At 36.2% G+C, this 21,230-nt stretch overlaps 1 protein-coding gene across 3 annotated transcripts in view; it reads right to left on the bottom strand.

Moving 5' to 3' along the window:
* TNPO1 (transportin 1) overlaps positions 1-21,230 on the bottom strand; it is an 86,710-nt gene that overhangs the window by 40,970 nt on the left and 24,510 nt on the right. For 2 of the 3 annotated variants that reach the window (XR_008529545.1, XM_054578485.1), the window contains exons 2-4: positions 8,380-8,493; positions 5,641-5,716; positions 1,756-1,905 (exon numbers count right to left, since the gene is read on the bottom strand). Coding sequence is in view for 2 of the 3 variants with exons in the window: in XM_054578485.1 (XP_054434460.1) it covers positions 1,756-1,905; positions 5,641-5,716; positions 8,380-8,493 (340 nt within the window). In the remaining variant the exon portion in view is untranslated. Of the gene's footprint in view, positions 1-1,755; positions 1,906-5,640; positions 5,717-8,379; positions 8,494-8,626; positions 8,753-21,230 lie in introns of those variants that run through there. The other variant, XM_054578486.1, reaches the window with a different exon arrangement.

The following is a 21,230-nucleotide window of genomic DNA, read 5'->3' as shown; positions in this document are numbered from 1 at the left end:
AGGAATTGAGGGAAAGAGAAAGATCCTCTGGATCTGCCTAAAGGAAAGCAAGCATGACTTAAAATAGGAGTCCCCAACCACCAGGTGTGGCCTGTAAGGACTGGGGCCTTCCACAAATGCTGTCCGGTGCCAAAAAGGTTGGGTACTGCTGTTTTAAAGCAAGCAATGGTTATAAAAAATAAACACAAGTAATGCCCCAATATAACAGACCACTGACATCCATTACTTTTCTTGGGAGAGCGTTAAAGAACGTGGAGACTAAGAAATTCAAATTTATTCCATATAATCTCATCCACTCCTGAAAAGTCTTCTGACACCTAACATAGTTGCAAAAAGTAAAAAATTGTAATTTGCTGTGTACAAAAAAGATGGGATTGAAAATTGGTGTGCTTGGCAATACCTATTAAAATTTTAAATGTTTAAACAACACACTTTGACCCAGTGCTGTCACTTCTATGAGTTAATTCTATAAAAAAATTCCTCACAAGTGCAGTAACATACATAAAAGGATGTTCACTAAAATAATAAAATTACAAACCGATCATATATTCTTTTACAGGAGAAACGATTTTACATTCATCTAATAAATTACCACAGAGTCATTGAAATGTGGTCCTTCCTTGAAAAAAATTCCCAAAATGTACTGTTAAGATTAGGAGGGTACACGATGGTCCACCAGAAAACTTACGGAGCCCCTTCTCTAAAATTACAAAATGCCCTCTACCCATCCCATTTAAAATCAGTGTTAATTATGGCAGTGTATAATATGTGAATGTTTAGGGGGAGTCACAGAGCCTCTGCTTTTAAAGAGATAAACTGGGTGCTTTTCAAACCCACCATAAGACAAAATATAAAAAAGTAAAGAACTTTTAATGCAAATGATAGACTCCTTTTGAAGGTTAACTGACTTACATTTGGCAAACCTGCCAGCTTAACAGAAATTCAAGATCCTTGTAAAATTAGCTGCTTAAGCCCCATGGCACAGTGAATGCTGCCCATTAGCAGGCTGCTCTAGAGCACACCTGCCTAGTTCTGCTTCCACCAGGTGATGCGTATGCTTATCAAGTTAGCTGTGTTTGCTTACAAACCTACTTATACCAGTTATTATAATTAAAATTCTTTCACTGAAAAAAAGCTGAACACTCTGAATGCTGTACATTAACTCCTCAATGTTCATTGTATTGAATGATGAACAATGTTCAATGTTCATCAGCCTAACAAAACCAGTATTACCACAGGCTAATTACATAAACAAAAGTGAGCTCCTATGGCATCTTATCAATGTTATAACAAAGCAATGTTGAATGAAACAACATTTTTGAGGACCTGCTATAATTAGATGTAGACAAGTGTTAAGAACAAGAAAAATATTAAAAATCTAAGGTCCTGTATTTCAGTTTTTTTATCAAGTTTTTCTTTCCATGTAAAAGAAAATGAAACTGAAAATTACACTCCCTACCACACAGGAAGACAGGTGGTAATAAGGAATTCAAAGAAAAGGCAGTGGTTGTAAATCAATATTTCTTAGTGCCTCATTTTAACAAACTTTAATTAAGCAACTACCAGGGACCGTTGTCTCACTGGGTAAGAGAGCTTTTTTTTTTTTTTTGTAAGCATAAACACTGTAACAAAAACATTTAAGAGTAGCAATAAAAAATTTCAGCCCATCACAATTCAACTTTAAGTGGATGACAAAAATCCTTATCAAAGAACCCAGTTACAAACGAGAAATAAAATTATAAAAATATAACTTACCTACAGTAGCTCTAATCAGAGGAGAGGAGTCACCAATATTGTTTAAACATTCACTTTTAATGAAGTCTGTTACACCGTTTGGGAAGTTCTGAAAATGTGCTTTAACATTATTCTTCAAAATGAGGCCACTCAATGATCTTGTAGGTTCATCTGTAGTAAAAAAAACAGTAATATTGAGTTTTAAAGTAGTTTTTGTTTTAAAATGTACCATGAACAGCGACTTTAAAAAATATATTCAAAAACTGATTGTAACATTCCAATAATTTTGCTATAACCAGGAAAAAAATAACATAAATGATTTCAAAAGATTAGCTCCATGATTTTATAGTTCAGGGTTTCTCAACCTTGGCACTATTGACATTTTGCGCCAGATAATTCTTTCTTGTGGGTGTGCTGTCCTGTGCACTGTGAGATGGTTCGCATATCACCGGCCATAGATGCCAGCATCCTGTCTCCAAGTTGTGACAACCAAAAATGTTTCCAGGTAATGTCAAATTCTGGGGGAAACGGAGGGTTGGGGAGGGGAAAGGGTTTAATTGCACTGGGTTGAGAACCACTGATTCAGTTTAAGAGTTAATTTAGTTTATATATGGCCACTCTACTCAAGCTTTATTGAAACCTGATATAAACATCAAATTACAGATCTCAAAGTATTAGTCACTAATAATATCCCATTAAAAAATTAAGTGGACAAAGAATATACGGGATCACCTTCACATACAAATAATTGCCGTTCATTTATATCATGTTTTTCACTTGTCTCTGAGCTAAAAAAAAAAAAAAAAAAAAGGGTAAAACAAGTTTAAATTTTCCAAGTTTAAAAACAGAATTTACTTTAGAAAAAGTTGAATCCATAGGTGGTGTTAACAAATTCTCAAGAAGCAATTTAATACCTGTAAAATATAACTGATACATTTCCAATTGGCATCACCATCAACAATATTACCAGTAGTTAGTATCAGGTAGTAAACACTGCGAAGTGATTTCCTAGTAGTTTGCATTTAATCCTCACAACCTCAGGAGACAGAATTATTCCCACTACACAAATAAAGAAACTGAGGCCTTTGCTGAAGTTCCACAAAGCTACTAGGTAGGGAAGCCAAAATGTCAACCTGAGTCTGGCTCCGGAGCCTACACTTGATGCACTTTATAGTTTCTCCCTCCTCAAAGGGCTAGAAGACATGAAGAGCTGGTGTGTTAAACAGAAGATGCTATCACAGCACTACTATTTCACATACCTTATTAAAAAATAAAATACCCCAAGCTTGTTCTAATTAATAGCACACCCCTAAAGTCTGACGGGCATTGAAATCTTCAATGGTGAGACACACTGAGAGGCATAAGGATAGTAAAGTTTCTTTGCACATAAACCCCATTCAGGCCATCACAGCAAAACCAAAAGAGGTTTTGTGACCATTTAAAAACTTCTTTCCAGTTTCAATTACAATCCATTCCAATGAGTAGACTAAAATGAAACAAAAATATTTCTAAGTTCTCTTCAAACTTTAAAACTGCCATGAAATATTTGCTTTAACTTCCTCAAGCAATAAATTTATTTTGCCTTAAGTTAGCCCATCAGTTCAGTCATGTACTTTTGTTTTAAATGGCATGTGTATTTGTTTACAAGAAATATACTGTTGTTTTCACAATAACAAGATGAAGAGTTTCAATAAAAGTAAATTTAAAAATATTTTATATTAAAATATTCATTTTAATTAAGATTAAAAATATCCTGTCTAAAATCTATTTAAAGGAGCCAAGCAGTAACCACTTCCTTTTTCTTTCTTTTCTTTTTTTTCAATCCTCACCCAAGGATGAGAGAAATATAAACACTGATACGATAGAGAAACATCAATTGGCTGCCTCTTCTATGCACCCCTGCCAGGGATCAAATTTGCAACCTGGGTATCTGCCATGACTGGGAATCGAACCTGCAACCTGTTGGTGTTGGGATGACACTCCAACCAGCTGAGCTACACCAGCCAGGGCACCACTTCCTTTTTGTAAAAAAAGGTTAAGATTTTACCTCACTGGGCCTTAATTCACTCATCTGTAAAGTGAAGGAATTACATGAGTTCCTTTTCCGAGGTCTCTTCCAGATTTAAAACTTTATTCCATGATTCAGTGTAAACAAATACACATGAGGAGTGGTAAAAAGATTACTAAATAAGCATTTTCATTTTAAGATGTTACTTATGGCTCTTCTTTAATATGATGGTCACAACTTTTTAGTAGAAAACTAGATATAATTAACTTGTCCTAAATGAGTAAAAGCAAGATGAAACATCGTTATACAAACATAAAGCTCCTACTGTGTCCTTTGAGAAAGTGATTAATGAACAGAAGAAATACATCTAAAGCTTTAAGGAAGAGTATAATATTTTAACCATCTTAGTATTTGGAATTTATGATTAGCACATGACAGTAGACAGCTGGTGAAATAAGCTTAAAGTTTTCAAGTAAAACAGTTACAGTTCAGGAAAATTCACTAAGTTCTTTTAAAACCAAATAGTACTGATTTAATTACAAAATACTGTAGTATGTAGGGAAAATAAACTTTCTGTATTAAGAAGCAATGTATCTTAAGTACACTTATCAAACTAGAAATGTTAAGTGCTGAATTTAAGGATACGCTGATGGAATTTCTAGTTTCTTAAAACTAGATTTAGAAAGTTTAAGTTTTTATTATATCTCTCTTCAGAAATTAAAACCCCTACAATTAACTAGAAAACTATCTGAAAATAATTCAAAATGTCACTGTACTGTGTATCGGCTACCAAAATCTGAATATAGTATTAGTGAGATTTTACTACACATTTAGGCCATTAACCAACTAGAGCATGGAGTGCAAACCTTACAGATGGTCTGGTAGTCTAACACAGGCATTTTCGAGCTGAAATAGGAGGTGAAATGAGTGTCAGAGTCTGAGGCTTATTTCCTAACTCCAAGTGCAGTGTTTTTACTAACTACCCTATGGCTTCTGAAACACGATCACTGAATAGGATATTATAACACTTCATTTATAGGCCAGTCAGTTGCTCAATAAATATTTGAGTGCCTTCTATATCTGACAATGTTCCAAAAAGGAATACTCAAAACTCAAAGAACTCTATGAACACCTCTCACTACAATGTAAGCTCCATGAGGGCTGAGATTCTTGCTTATTTTGTTCACTTCTACTGCCGAGATCTACATAGGCAAAGAAGTGTATTAAAAAAATTCAAATGACTGTCATTTAAAAATCATATAAGTTTTCAGACTTTAAATTGTCATAGAAGTAATTTAAATTTAAAACTTGTAGAAGTTAATGAAAAAGTTTAATGTATAATGTTACAGGGTTTTAAAAAGTTACCACTGTCTATGAATAAAATGTTCCCATTTTGTCGTTAAATTTTAGAATAATTTATAGCCATAAAGAGAGGGTAGAAAGGGTAGATTAATCAAGAGATTAACAATTACTATCTCTGAGTGATGGGATTATAAGTGATTTTTCACTTTTTAATCTTGGTTATATGAACTTTCAATTCTTTTCTTTGAACACACATATACTCAATCAATTAGTAAATTCTGCATTCATTCTGCATATTAAAAATAAATATTTATGATATTCTTATACAAGGACTGAAGCAAAACCCCAGTAGACTTTGCAACACTCTTTTAGTTTGCAAGAATCAGGGAATTTTTATAAAAACCCTAATTTAACAACTGAATGCTTGTTATCAAGCATCTAAATGCTTAGAGCAGTAGTAACTCAAGTTTCTGTGTTCATTCCACATCTGTAAAGCAGGTGGTTACTACAAAATGAAATCCTTTGAAATGAGTAATTCTCAGTGTATTTTAACAGGCTTTATAGCACTTTTAGTAGTTAACACAGACCTTACTTACCTTCAGATTTTAATTTTGTCAGAACAAAAATTAGGTAGTTGTTAAAATCTGGATATTGATTGAGTTGTTCCAGTTTCTAGAACAAACAGTAGTTAAGGAAACTTCTCAGTGTATTCTTAGGAAAAAAAAATAAGCATTTTTAACATAAAATCAAGAATTCCTTCTTGTGGTATTTTTAGCCTTGCTTTATTTCTACATCTTATTAAAACCATCAATATGTTATTCCAAGAATACATTAGTAGTTGTGTTAAACCTCTTAGGTGCTTTTTTTGGCTGAAATATTGAACTTAATATTTTATATCAATTATACCCATTACAACATAAGCCAAATTCTACTTTCAGCATGCTAATAATTACAAAAATATTTTTCAAAAACAGAATTTCTTTGAACTTTAAAAACCCTAACCAGAAAAATGTTTTAACTTAAAAGTGGTTTTATTACTCATGTGTTCTTTAGGGTTCAAACATTAAAATAAAATGTCACTTATACACAAGCTTACATATCCAGTATTATTTCATAAAATAAAGTTAGTATTACAAAATTACTACACTGCAATAATTTTACAACTGTTTACCATCCCCAAGATCTAACACTTCCAGTGACACAAATTTACAGGGGTTTTATTCTGTTGGCAGGCAACAGTGACATAATATTGTTTTATCTTTCTTCATGCCCTCTTAACCTCTAATATACTTTTTAGTAACATCCCTAATTGTGTTTTAATAGAAGTAATCAAATGTTTTTACTCAATGGACCTGTTCTTTTTTTAATCTTTTTCAAATTAAATCCATGATACAAACAAAAGGTATGCTGTATTATATATTTATTACATACTAGAATACCCTCAATGTTTAATGGTCAGAATGTGAATTAACTAGCAAAATCACTATCTAGAAAAATTCCCAGATGTGATTACTTTGACCAGAAAAATCCAGTGATTTTTTTTTTTTTAAATGAATGGCCAAGACTAATGGCATGCTGATAGGCTAATAAATTTTTCATAAATACCTGCCAAGGTTTACTTTCTCACGATAATGATCTTTCAAAAAGTTCTCAAGCCTGTATAAAAACACTAATACACTCTTCTGTTAAGGAGATACACACAAAAAAACAAAGCCATCAGTAGATACTTTGAAAATAAAAAGTAGTGCATATTTTAAAAACTGATCGCCTCTACCTACTGTAATTTAACTTGTCCCTTATATAGAGGGCATACAGTGCTCCAGGCACACAGAATAAACTTTAAATTTGATTGTTAGCCCAAGCACAGGCATATAAAAAGTATTTAATAAATACATAATAAAACAAGAAATTTTGATATTCAGTGATATATTAGAAATTACAATGTGGTTTTGGGCTTGTCTAACTTAGTAACTGTTACATAATTGTCATTAAATATCAACCTATATCATTCCCAGAGCTATGACAACACAGTTAGTAAGACTGAGCCATAACAGGATTTAAGAATCAAGCTCTAACATACCCCAAAACTATTCTTCCCTTTGTATTCAAAAGAAATGGCTTTATAAAAATTTCAAGCAGATCTCCATTTTTAAATGGGCAGCATATTAACCAAGAAGCTAAGTACTTACTCATCTACTGAAGATTTTAAGTTACAGAAATGCAGTACTTCTTCGAAACTAACTTACCGGTGCTTTCTTCTCATGTAATTGTATATACACATAAACGTGTATATATACTTAACTTCCCCTTTACAGTGTTCAAAATGTAAACAGGCCCAAACTATACCAAAAGAGCTGACTTACCAAATTGCTACTAAATCAAGAGGGTTTTCCTGCAAAAAAATAGCAGCCTTATGGGTTTTTTTGTTTTTGAGAACTTCTTTGGTCTTAAACAAGGATAAAAAGGCTATTTACGTCAGGTGAATCAATTTGTTTCCTTTATTGGCTCCAAGAATTCACCCGATGCCTACAGTTTAGGGGACTACAGGAAGCACCCAGGGCAGGTTTTGTTGCTTCTCTTAACCTTTTCTGTCTCCAAAACCGTGGCAACAGGACCGCTACACCAGCAAACTCCGTAAAAGCTTGTATAATTGAACAGACAGCCTTGAGCCAAAGATTTAAAAGGAGAAGCTAATTTGGGAGCCAGGGAGCCTGCAACAGGTGTTAGCATGAACAGTCCAAGGGTGAGGTCTGAAACCCCCCAATTCTAGGTCCCCAACCCTTTTAAGGCTACGGCCTGGAAGAAACCCCAGGCCCAACACGACGGCAGTTCAAACCCCGCGCCGGCTCCACCCCATTTCTGGCAGGACGCAGCGCGGGCGAGCCCAGCCGCTCACACAGCGCCCTCCACCTGGCCTCTCGTTCAGCCCGCAGGCCCCACCGCGCCGGGCGCATTGTGTGGGCCGGGGCGCCGGGGGTCTGAACCCCAGCTATCCCGCCCGCGCTGCTCCCCACCCCCTTGGCAGGTCAGCAGTAGGCGGGCAGGGACGTGGCTGCTCGATGGGTGCACATGTCGCGATCACGGGCGGCGGCCCGGGGCCCCAGCCTCGCGCGGGCCGGAAGCCGGCGGCCGCGGCGCCCGACACGGAGCACAAGGGCCGCGTGCGCGAGGCTACGGGCAGGGGCAGCGGCAGGCGGGCCTCTCCCCGGAGGACGGAGGGCGGAGGGATCCGGGGAGCAGAGGGAGGGGGAGGGGCGGCGGGAGCCACCCCGCCAGGGGAGCGGGCCCGCGCGGGGCGAGCTGCACGGGTGGCGGCGAGGCCTCGGAAAGGATACTTGTTGCACGGTTCTCTGGATGGTGGTGTCTGGAGACTGGGACTCCTTCAGAAGCTGCAAGATTTGCTGAAGCCCTTGCTCGTCAGGTTTCCACTCATACTCCATTTTGGTTTGCTGCAAATAAAGCCAGACACAGGAAGAGACGGAGCAAATGTTACTCCCCATGCACAGGCCCGAGGGCTCCCCGCGCCAAGCAACCCCTTACTCCCCGCCCGAAAGGCCCCTGCGCCCCGCAAACGCCTCGAACCTGTCTGGACGCCCTGAAAGAAGGCTCGGACCACGAAACCCGGGAAAATGATCCTTGCGGCTCGGCCGCCAATGTCTGCTGCTCCTGCCGCCGCGGCCGCCGAGCGCAAGGAGCCGACCAGACTGAGTCACCGCGAATTTGCAATCTGGCCCCTAGATCCGCTCGCGGGAGCCCCCTGGGTCCTAATGCCACGCAGTTTTCTCCAACCCAGTCCAACTCGAGTTCCAGATTATTACTGATTTAAGGGCTAATTAAAAGTCAAATCCTTATCACCCTTCACCCCTCGCGAAACACCTGAGAAGATTTAATTTTGGTTATTAGGCATTTTAAGTTAACGTGAAAAACGAAAGATTGAAATGGGGGAAAAAAGCCTCTATGTTGAAAAATAGATGATTGAAATAGGGGGAAAAAAAAAAAAGCCTGATAGTTCCCCTGATAGCAAACAATACTTAGAAATATAAAAGTTTACATTTCAATTTGACATATAATCACTAAGTACATTAATACTTGTTCTAAAATATAAAAAATGCATTACAATTAAAACCCATATCTCGATTAACACTAATTGTTGCATTTACATTTGCAGAACTTGATTTTAAAAATGCATTCTCCTAAATGTCAACTTTTGAACTCTTCTGAAGTAAAACAAATTCCATGTGCAATAACCACTTTTCACACCTAAGGGTTTAGGGCCCAAGGAAGAATCAGAAAAATACTGAAATATACAATTGATAGTGTTTAATTTTATTAAAGTGTCTTCATATACATTTTTCTATTTGATTCTCTCACTGGGAAGGTATTGCCCCATGTGACAAGTACGGGACAAAAAGATCTGAGCCAGGTATTGTTAGTAGTAAAGATTAGAAGGAGAATATAGGTTTTTTAAGCTTCTACAAGTTGCATCTGCTATAATCAATTAAAACTGTCATATCAACAACAGTTTCATTACAACCAAATGCTTAAACAAAAACCAAACTTAAGTACATAGCATAAATTATTTGTAAAAACCAAACTGAGTCTGCTGAAGGAGAGGATTTGTCATGCGGCCCTACTACTACCCAATGGTTTGACAGCTGAAATCAGTCCCTTCCCAGTTAGAAGTACCTTCTTGGTAGGGGTTAAAAAAGAATTACCTGACCTTACTGCACCTTTCTCATTAGCATTATGTTTCTTTCTATTTCTTTTAACCTTTTCTTTTCTCCTTCTTCACCCTTATTTTCTGCTTAATATCCTGTAATCCAGCCTTGCTCACTGCCTTCTACAAACTTCCCAAATGGCTGAACCCCCCCCACCCAAACTGTCCTTATTTAAAACAAACAAAAAAAAAAGGATCATCTGGACATTATATCTATTAGTAACATCGTAGTGTCTCTATCCAGTCTTCATTTTGTGTGCTTATATATACAGTATATTTTATAACAGTGGGTTTGTCCTGTTTCTTGCCCAATGGTATATAGTAAATGTTTATTTAAAGTATTTTTAAAAAGTAACAGCATTACATTGTATTGCTGTGCCATAATTTTAATAAACTTTTATTTGGCATAATATATACACAAATCTGTATCATAGGCATACAACTAGATGGATTTTTATAAAGTGAGAACATCAGTGGAATCAGTGCCCACATAAAGATATAGGTGACTACTTGTACCAAGGTTTCTCTTGTACCCATTCTGTCATCAACCCGCCCAAAGTAATCTCTATAATTTCTATCATTATAAAGCTCTCCCCTTCCCTCTTTCCTTCTTTTTTACTTCAGAAAGCTTTAAAATCCTTTCATACCTTTCTCTATTTTCAAACACACATACAGTTTTTTAAAAGATCATACTACATTAACTCTGTAATTTTTTAACACATAATAATATAGCAAAGCCATCATTCCAAGCCAAGCATACAGATTTAACTCACATTTTAATAGATTACATTGGTCTTTAGAATTGATAAAACATAATTTGTTCAAACATTTTCTGATTGGCTTCCAGGTTGTTTTTACTTTTTTTTTTTTTTTTTGCCACTGTGAACAACATAGCAAAAAACATTCTTGTACTAATACTCCTACACAGTAGGAGCAACAGAGTGGAATTATTAGGCCAAAAGTATGTGTATTAAAACATTTTTAACAGTTATTACCAGATTACTTTCCAAAAACAGTTATGCAATTCCCACTCACTAATAATATGTTTCCCATATCTCCACCAGCACATTAATTATTTTATTTTTTGTGAATCTAATGGTAAAAAATTAATTTCTCATAATACTGGCATAGGGATGGGTGGGGAACCTGAAAGTCTGAGTTTTAATTATGAATTGGAGCTGCTACATGCACATCACACCTGTGGAGGTGACATTTAGATAGGTTATTTAACTCCTTAGTTTCCCTTTTGAACAAGAAACTAAAGTGAGCGGTCAATACCAGCAAAGGCGTCTCTACCATATCTATTCTGAGGATGACTGTCCCATAATATCATTACCATGCTTCCTCCTTTATCCCTGCACTCAAATAAACAGAATTCTTTTTCTTTTTAAACAGCTAAGTAATAACATTTAATTCGATCAGCCTATGGTGATGGAATAAGGAGAATTGAGATAAACTGTTTACTTACATCTTACTCAAATTATCTGGAACATAAGGCTCTCAAAAATACTCGATTGGTAGTGCCTTGACAAGAGAAGTCAGGCCGCTTTGCGCTTCCATACCACATTTTTTAAAATTGCGGTAAAGTATTCTTAATTATAAAATGTGGTATTTTAACATTTTTAATTGTGCAGTTCAGTGGCATTCAGTACATTCTCATTGTTGTGCAACTATCACCTCTATCTCCAGAACTTACATTTGAATAATCTTTAAAATTAGGAAGAATCTTATTTTAGGGTAGCCAGAACAATCACAGATTCATTTAGATAATGTCTGAAGTACTTCATGCTAACTAGGCACACTGGAGCTATGAGGCAGAAGTAATTTAAATAGTAAACTCTATTTATAATAATGAAATAGAATATCAAGATGAGATCTTCTTAAAATATTCTTTTTGCATCTTGAAGACAGATCTGTATGTTTCAAAAAGGGGGGGGGCAGTAGTACTTCAATTTTTTCTTTTTGGAGTACTTAAATCATGCTGGTTGGTCCATAACATTCAAGGGTGACAATCCCCCTGCCCCCAAAAGGTATTTAAATAAGTCAAGAGTTATTTGAACTATCTAGATAGAAGATGGTACCAGTATAAAAAGTATCCTGCAAGAGGTAAATTACTGTAAGGTATCATTTTGGGCCATCAGAAGACTAAAACTTAAGAATCCAAACTGCTAAGAATTTAAATTTACATAAAAAACTGACTTACCTGAGTTAAGAATGATGTGAAGTAAAGATTGGTTGATAAATGTAAAAATAGTCTAGTTTCTTCCCCACTGACGGGGCTGTAAAATATAGTTTAAAAAGCAGGCAGGAGGTCCGGATTCAACCCACCTAAGTTTAAATCCCCGCTCTTCCACTTAGTAGCTGTGTAAACCTAAACAGATCATCTCTCTGAGCCTCAGTTCCCCAACTATAAAATGAGAATATACCAACTCTGTAATAGGATTATAGGTACTGCGTGGCATACAGCATGACTTAAAATACAGTAGTTTTAATCATTACATCAATGGTTTCTACTGCCTGCAAGATAAAATCTAACTTCCAGTCACGGAAGAGATTCTTCACGATCTAGTTCCTCACCTCCAGGTACAGCTTTAGTATCTTACCATGTGACCTACAACTTCGTGCTCCAGCAGCAATATGAACTGCACCTTTTGTACCTCTGCGCATTTGAATAGGGACTGCTGATCTGGAATGTCCTCGTTAAATGTGACCATTTGGCAAACTCCTCTTATTCTTCAGTTATGCTATTCAATTTCCAACTATTTATTACCCAGTCTTCCTTGGCACTATAATTGATACTGGATACTGTTTCTCTTCTGTGATATTATTTCAGGACCTCCCCACAAAACTAAAGTGTTTTTTTTTTCATTACAGATCTGTAGTTTATAGCTTTTTCTATCTTAGAAACTGTCATATTGTATTATAATTATTTCTAGCTCTGTTTTTAGCATTAGATCATGTGTTCCTTGAAAGCAGCGATAGTGTCCTTTTGCCTTCTTTGCCTATCAGAATTTGAATCAATAAACAGTTGAATAAATACTATCATTGCAGCTGTGAATTCAACTGAATAAATATTAAGTTGAGTAACTACCATGTACTTAGTGAACGTTAAAGATTCAAAGGTCCGTAGAATATCATCCTTGCCCTCACTAAGTTCTCATTTAGTGAGACAGATAGATGAAGTGTGTGAATGAAGTGCAATAGGAAGAGGGAGGAAAGCAAATATATTCTGCCAGGAAAGAGGGAGGTGCTTTTCCCTCACCTGGGTCAGAGTTGTTGTTTTTTGTTTTTTGTTTTAATTTCAATTAAATTCAAACAAATATTTACTGAGAAGTCAGATGTTTTCGCCTATATGGTAAATCACTATGCATGTGATAAATGTTGCCATCAGTGATGTGATCCTATAATGATGAACAACTCTTTGCAGAGTTACAAACAAAACAAGTTACAATCTTCCTTCAATACAGTAGTTTTGTTTCTGGAAGACTCAGCATTTAATTAAAAATACTAAAAACATTCCATATGCACACATAAAATTGTGTTAGGTTCTAGTTTCTGACTATAGCTATAAACAGGTTTTTTTTTTCCCACCCATGTGACCACCTAGTGGGACATTCAAAAGTTATGCAGTGCTTAAGACAATTCTTAATGGTAAACATCTAGTGCCCTTCAGCCCTCCACACTAACTGACAATAGCACCTCTCAACGAGTAGGGCACTACCCAGAGAGGACCACTGCCTCAGTGCAGAAGGACTACGGCAGTGAAAGCACAGGTGGCTGTGGGGCACTGCGCTCACCAGTTGGGAGATCAGGAAGGGACTTCCTTGAGAAAGTGACTTTTTACCTGGGATCTAACAGAAATTACCAAAAAGTGAAAGTGGGAGAAAGTCAGTGGCCAGGAAGACCTCATAGTCCATGTTAGGATGTTTGGACTTTACCCTAAGTCTAACAGAAAACTTGTGAAGGGGGTTATAAACTGATAAAATCTATGACCAAGTAAAAATAAGGAAAAGAATTATTCCTCCTAGGAAGTAGATACGGGAAGAAGAGGTTCATCTACTTATGTTCAGTATTATATTAATTTTCTTTTTTTCAAAGATTTTATTTATTTTTAGAGAGAGAGGAAGGGAGGGAGATAGAGAGGGAGAGAAACACTGATCAGTTGCCTCTTGTATGTGCCCTGGGCAATCCACTGGGCAATCTTTGGCTTTGCAGAATGACACGCAAACCCCTGGGCCACACTAGTCAGGGAAGTATTATGTTAATTTTCACAAGCATAATATTTTTACAATAAAAATTATTTACAAAACGCATCAGGCCGGACCAGTGTTTCTTAGTGGGTTGGGTGTCATTCTGCAAAGTGAAAGGTTGCCCGGTGGATTCCCAATCAGGGCACATGCCTGGGCTGTGGGCACATGCCTGGGTTGCGGGCCCAGTCCCTAGCTGGGGGCACGCTAGAAGCAACCAGTCAATGTATCTCTCACAGATATTTCTCTCCCTCTCTTTCTCCCTCCCTTCCCCTCTCTTTAAAAATAAATAAATACAATCTTAAAAAATAACCAAAACAAACCCATCAGGCTGCAATGTAGGAAGTCACTGGAGGGGCAGGGGGAGCCACAGGAAGACCTAACAGTCCAATACGCATTTAAAATACAGCTTTAGACACCATACACAAAAATAAACTCAAGATGGATAAAAGACTTAAATATAAGTCGCAACACCATAAAAGTCCTAGAGGAGAACACTGGCAGGAAACTCTCAGATATCCCACGCAGCAATTTTTTCACTGATATCTCTCCTAAAGCAAGGGACATAAAGGAAAGAATAAACAAGTGAGACCTCATCAAAATAAGAAGCTTCTACATGGCTAAAGAAAACATCAGCAAAATGAAAAGGGAGCCAACTCTATGGGAAAATATATTTGCTAATGATACATCAGAGAGGTTTTTGATCTCCAATATATATAAAGAACTCACTCGACTCCACTCCAAGAAGACAAATGATCCAATGAAAAAATGGGCAAAGGACCTGGGCAGACGCTTTTCCAAGGAAGAGATACAGAGGGCCCAGAGCCATTTGAAAGGATGCTCAGCATCACTAGCCATCAGAGAAATGAAGATCAAAACCACAATGAGGTACCACCTGACACCAGTCAGAATGGCCATCATAAACAGATCAACAAACAACAGGTGCTGGCGAGGCTGTGGAGAAAAGGGAACACTAGTCCACTCTTGGTGGAAATGCAGACTGGTGCAGCCATTGTGGAAAGCAGTGTGGAATTCCCTCAAAAAGCTGAAAATGGAACTGCCTTTTGATCCAGTGATTCCCCTGCTGGGACTATATCCTAAGAATCCTAAAACACCAATTTAAAAGAACCTATGCATCCCAATGTTCATAGCAGCACAATTTACAATAGCCAAGTGTTGGAAGCAGCCTAAATTCCCATCAGGAGATGATTGGATCAAAAAACTATGGTACATTTACACAATGGAATACTACGCAGCAGAAAGAAAAAAAGAACTACTAAACTTTGCGACAGCATGGATGGAACTAGAGGGCATTATGCTAAGCGAAATAAGCAAGGGGGCAAAAGACAAATACCATATGATCTCACCTATAAGCGGAACCTAATGAACTAAACAAAGATGTAAGGAAAATAAGACCAGCAACGCTGAAAGAAAAAAGAAACCAACAGAGATAAGAAGGAAGGAGGGAGGACTGGGTGGGGGAAAAGGAAGGGAAGGGGCAAGTCAAGGAACATATAGCAAGGACTCATGGACAAAGCCAAAGTGGGGACAGATTGAGGGAGGGAGGGGGGAAGGGGGCAGGGGAAAGTGGTGGGGGGAAAGTAGAGACAAATGTATTTGAAAAATAATACATTAAATTAAAAAATACAGCTTTAGTTTTTTAGGGAAAAGGCTGTTAATTTTCTTAGCCATGAAACTGCCAAAATTTTTGATATGTAAATATTAGGGACTTAAACACACCTATTATTTTGTCAATAATAGCCGTAACTAGTATTTTTTGAGTACCAGGCAGTGTCCTAAGTACTTACATGTTAACTAATTTATTTCTCAGAACACTATGATGTATTAACTACATTTTACAGATTAAGTAAACTGGGACACAGAGAAGTTACTTGCTCAGTGTTAGGCAGATAGTAAATGGAAGAGCCATGATTCAAAAACCCAACTAATCTGGCTCCGGAGTCCAGTCTCTAAGCTTTTTATATATTGCTTTTCAATTTCTGTAAACTGGGAAACTAATTGTAAGTAAAACCATTCCTATACTAACGAAATGACACGTATTTGACACCTTTGTAGAGAGGTAAAGAGAAAAGTAAAAATCATACTTTACTGTTGTAAAAATCATAATGATCTTAAAAGCAGTATGTATATGAAAATATATTAAAATGAGATTATTTCAAGACCACTGGGTAAATGAGTTCAAATACTCTTAATCTAATCTTCACAACATTCCTTTCTTGTAAGTGGTGGCAAGTATTTTCTTCTTCTGACAAGCGGACAATTCAAAATATGGCTTAAGTAATTTGCTGAATCATTTGCTGAATCAGATCTGTAGACTTCCAATGTCTCATATGCTGGTTTTTCACAAAAAGATGCTAAAATAAACAAGAAAGAAAAAAAATCATCCCTGGCTGGTGTGGCTTAGTTAGTTGGGTATTGTCTAGCAAACTGAAAGGTCACTGGTTCATTTTCCAGTCAGAGCATGTACCTGGGTCGCAGGTTCAGTCCCCAGTAAGGGCACATGCAAGAGGCAACTGATCAATGTTTCTTTCCCTCTCTTTTGCACTACTTTCCCCTCTCATTAGAATCAATAAAAGAAAGAGAATTTTTTTTTTTTTAAATCAGAGATATCCAAAGGGCTAAAAAGAGCATGGTTTTATTGGTTTTTTTAAAAAAAAATTATTTAGTAAAAGTTTTATGAGAACTTTAACCAAAGCTCAGGAATGAAGGGAAAGAAGGAAAAGTCTAAAGGCAGCTGATTACCTACTTTTAAAACATGAGGTTTTTTAATGTCAAAGAATCAAAGTGTCAACAGGCTTGTTAAATTATAGCTATCAGTGGAAAAAGAAAGTCCTTTAAGATATTCTATAAAGTACCAGAGGTAAAGGATCAAAAAGAAAAATGAAAAAAGCAAAACCAACTGTTGAGCCAAAGATACTTGAGAAAATGATCTCTACTAGGTTAAAGGGCAGGATCCACAATATACAGACCCTCTGATGTTATATGATGCTATGCACAGAGAAGTGTTTAAATCGTCCTTGATTGATTTATTAGGGTAAATGATCTTGTTCAACATTTGGAAGAATTACGCTAAGAGGTAAAAATGATAATCCTCTGGCATTAAAACTTATTGTCATCTAAAAGCTGAGAGATTAATTAATAGGAAAAAATGAAATATAGGTACTAAGGAAAATGTAAATAAATGTATTCTTAGAACTGTCTTTTAGGAGGATATTTGAAGATAACTAGACATGTGATTCAAATGCTAAAATTTACAAACATTAAAAATAACAGTCTAGTATGGAAGTCAGCAGGTGATAAGAAGGAAAACTTGATCTCAAAAGTCAATCCAGTCTACAACCAGGTTACCTTCTAAACACTTCAGCTCATTTAATATTCACAACACCACTATGAGGTAGATGTTAACTCTATTTTATATCAACTGAGGTTCAGAGAGGTATGTAGCTTGCCTAGCCAGGATATGACAGATTGGGCATTCAAAATCAAATCTGTGTCACTCCACATCTGGACTGTGCCTACTAGTAACAGCAACCCTGTTATCATTTATTAAGTGCTTCTGTGTGTGTTGTTATACAAAGTGCTTTAAATTCACGATCTCATTTAATTCCATGAGTAGAGACTATTATTATCTTTGTTTTACAGAAAGGAACAGGCTTAATAAAAGTTAAGTAATGTGTCCAAAGTCACAGAGATAGTAATGGACAAAGGCAGGACTCAAGCCATGATGCACCTGACTCAAGATGCACCTGTACTGCCATAATTCTCATTCTGCTATCTTTGTTAACATGTGACCAACCTTTAACAGAACTGTTGGGTAGACTTGTTGGGTATTTTCTTTTCCTTTCTATTCCATGCATCAGCAAAAATTCAATAGCTCTCTTGATTAGTATCTGCTTTCTTCAATTCAGATGTGAAAACTGCACTTTGCCTTTCAGAGTATAAGCTTTTCATTTTTAACTAAAGTACTAGACTGATAGGAATAATACTTCCCATATATTTTACTTTTAATCACATCATTTGCATCATCAAAACATCAATTCTCTGATGATTTCTACCACAGATTTATCAGCTCAGAATTGATCTCACTCTCCATGTATGTTAAGCTATTTAAATCACTGGTTTGCAACCCTGACTGCATATTACTCATTGGGGAAAGAAAAAAAAAAGGTGCCCGTTCCCTGTCTCCCACTTGATTCAGTACAAGGGTGGGGTCCAGGCACCTGGACATTGGTAGCTTTAAACAACTCTCAGGTAGTTCTAACATAAAGCCAATTGAGAATTATTATGTTAACTTAAGAAATCTGCTCCTCGAAATTTTCACTAGTTTTTTACTCTAATGAGCAGCAGTGTTCTAGTTATACTAGAAATGACAGAAAATAGGAGAAAAAGGAATATAATGCAGACTGTACTGACTAATATGAAAACATTACTAATCACTAGAAAAATATCTTTAATGATAACGAAAACATCAGAACATGCTGTTTAAAATCACATCATAATTTGTACTACATTGGTAAAGACTGCATGTGTTAGAAGTTATTAAGTGCAATGTTCATTTACTTTGTAATTTACAGAGGCTGGGTAAGGAGCCTCATTTAAGTTCTAAGAAAAGGAAACTTGGGAAAAGTCAAAATATGGGGAAACAACATAAGTTGTTGTTATATAAATTAAATATGTTAAGTAAATTAAAAAAAATACTTACTAGATAAGTATGGTCCTTGATTGGCCAAACATGATTTAAATTCATATATCAAATCAACTTATGTTGCAAGTGATAAACACACCTTTCTTCAAATGGCAATATTAAGTCATTCATAAAACTGAAAGTAAACCCTTCTAAATAATAAGCCCACACATTAAAATGCAAATATACAAAATAAGTTAACGAGGCCCTGGATTTTTTTAGCATTGTAGATTCATTAATTAGCCTATTACAGATCTTCCTATTGTTACATTTAATTGACTATTGTCATTGAATATGTCAATCTTACTCTAGCAGTTTTCATTTCAGTGATATCAATTTAAGAAAAACAAAATACTCTTTAGAAGTCTTCTTAAGTATTATAACATGTTTATAAATTTCATTTCAGAATGTTGACTGATCATTGCCAAGTGGTTTCAAGTAAATATAGTGCTTAGCAGTTTTCAAAGAACTTTCCTATTTTGTCTCATTAAATATTCAAAACCACACTGTGAGTTGAAGAGTTTCAGTGGCATTAACTTGCTGATAGTCACTTGGCTAGTAAATGTTAAGAGTTGTGTTAGTTAGATGGCTGAAAACTTCCTAAACTTGAGGGGAGAGATGAACGTCCATTAGGTCCAAAGGACCCCAAGTATGCTAAACCCTACAAGGGCCACACCAAGACATTATAATTAAATGGTCAAAAGTCAAACACGGAGAATTTTGAAAGCAACAAGAGAAAACCAACTCATCACATAAAAGGGGTTCCTGTAAGACTATGACCACATTGCTCAACAAAAACTTTGTAGGCCAGGAGAGAGTGGGATGATATATTCAAAATATTGAAAGAAAAAATATTATACCCAGCAAAGCTGTCCTTCAGAAATGAAGGAGAGATAAAGACATTTTTGAACAAACAAAAGGTGAGTGATTTCTTCACCACTTGACCTGTCTTCCAAGAAATGAAAAGGGAATTTTCAAACTGACATAAAAGAATGCTAATTAATATCATAAAGACATATAAGTTTGTAGAAATCACTGGTGATGGCAAATACATAGCAAAACAGATTCTACAACACTGTAATGGTGGTAAGTAATTCACGAAACTCTATAGTTTAAAAGTTAAAAAAACATACTAAAAATAACCATAGCTAAAATACTTTGTTATTAGGTAAACAATATAAAAAAAGATGTAAAATCCTCTGGCTGGTGTGACTCAGTAGACTGAGTGCTGGCCTGTGAACCACAGGGTTGCCGGTTCAACTCCCAGTTAGGGCACATGGCAGAGTTGCGGGCCAGATCCCCAGTTGGGGGTGCATGAGGGGCAACCATACACTGATGTTTCTCTCCCTTTCTCTCTCCCTCCCTTCCTCTCTCTCTAAAAATAAATAAACAAAATCTTTAAAAAAAAAGATGAAAATTGCAACATCAATAACCTAAAATGTGATGGCAGGAGAAGTAAAAGTATAAAATTTCTGTATATTATTGAAGTTGTTATCAGCTTAAAACAGGATGATATAAATATATTTTATGTAAGCCTCAGGGTAACCACAAAGGAGAAATCTGTAGTAAATGAACAAAAGATTATGATAAAGGAGTCAGAGCATACCACCACAAAAAGCCATCAAATCATAAAGGACAACAACAAGACAGGAAGAAAGGAACAGAGAATCTACAAAATAGAAAACAATTATGAAAATGACAACAGTAAGTCTTTACCTGTCAATAATTACTTTAAATGTAAATGGATGAATTCTCTAACCAAGCAAAAGAATGGCAGAATGAATAAAGTAAAATAAAAATCCAGTGGTATGCTGCTTACAAGAGACTCATTTTTAGCTTTAAAGACACACGCAGAGTGCAAAGAGATGGATAAAGATATGTCAATCAAACGGTAACCAAAAGAAAACAGAGGGTAGTTATATTTATATTAGACAAAATAGACTTTAAACTAAAATAGGACTAAAGAGACAAAAACCTCATAGTATTACAATAAAGGAGTCAACCTAGCCCTGACCACTGTGGCTCAGCTGAGTGGGTGCCATCCCACAAAATGAAAGGTCACCAGTTCAAATCCTGGTCAGAGCACATGCCTGGGTTGCAGGCTTGGTCCTGATTAAGGGGTGTACAAGAGGCAACTGATCAATGTTTCTCTTTCTCACTCACATGGATATTTCTCACTCTCTTTCACCCTTATTTCCCTCCCTCTAGAAATAAATAAATAAAATCTTTAAAAAAGTCAATCTATCAAAAAGATATAATAGTTGTAAATATTTATGCACCCAACATTGAAACACGTAAATACACAAAGCAAATATTAACAGAACTAAAAGGAGAAATAAACAGCAAAACAGTAAGTTTGGGGCTTTAATATCCCACTCTCAACAATGGAGAGATCATCAGGGCAGAGAATCAATAAGCAAACACACTTGTACACAACACTATATAGCAAATGGACCTAACATATATAAAACATTCCATCCAACCAACAGCAGCAGATTACATATTCATCTCAAGTGC

The sequence above is a fragment of the Pteronotus mesoamericanus genome, unplaced genomic scaffold (assembly GCF_021234165.1).
Source record: "Pteronotus mesoamericanus isolate MK-2021 breed Mesoamerican mustached bat unplaced genomic scaffold, CSHL_Meso_final contig_50, whole genome shotgun sequence".
NCBI lineage: Eukaryota > Metazoa > Chordata > Mammalia > Chiroptera > Mormoopidae > Pteronotus > Pteronotus mesoamericanus.
The sequence above is the reverse complement of the archived record's forward strand: the minus strand, read 5'-3'. Positions and strand labels throughout refer to the sequence as shown.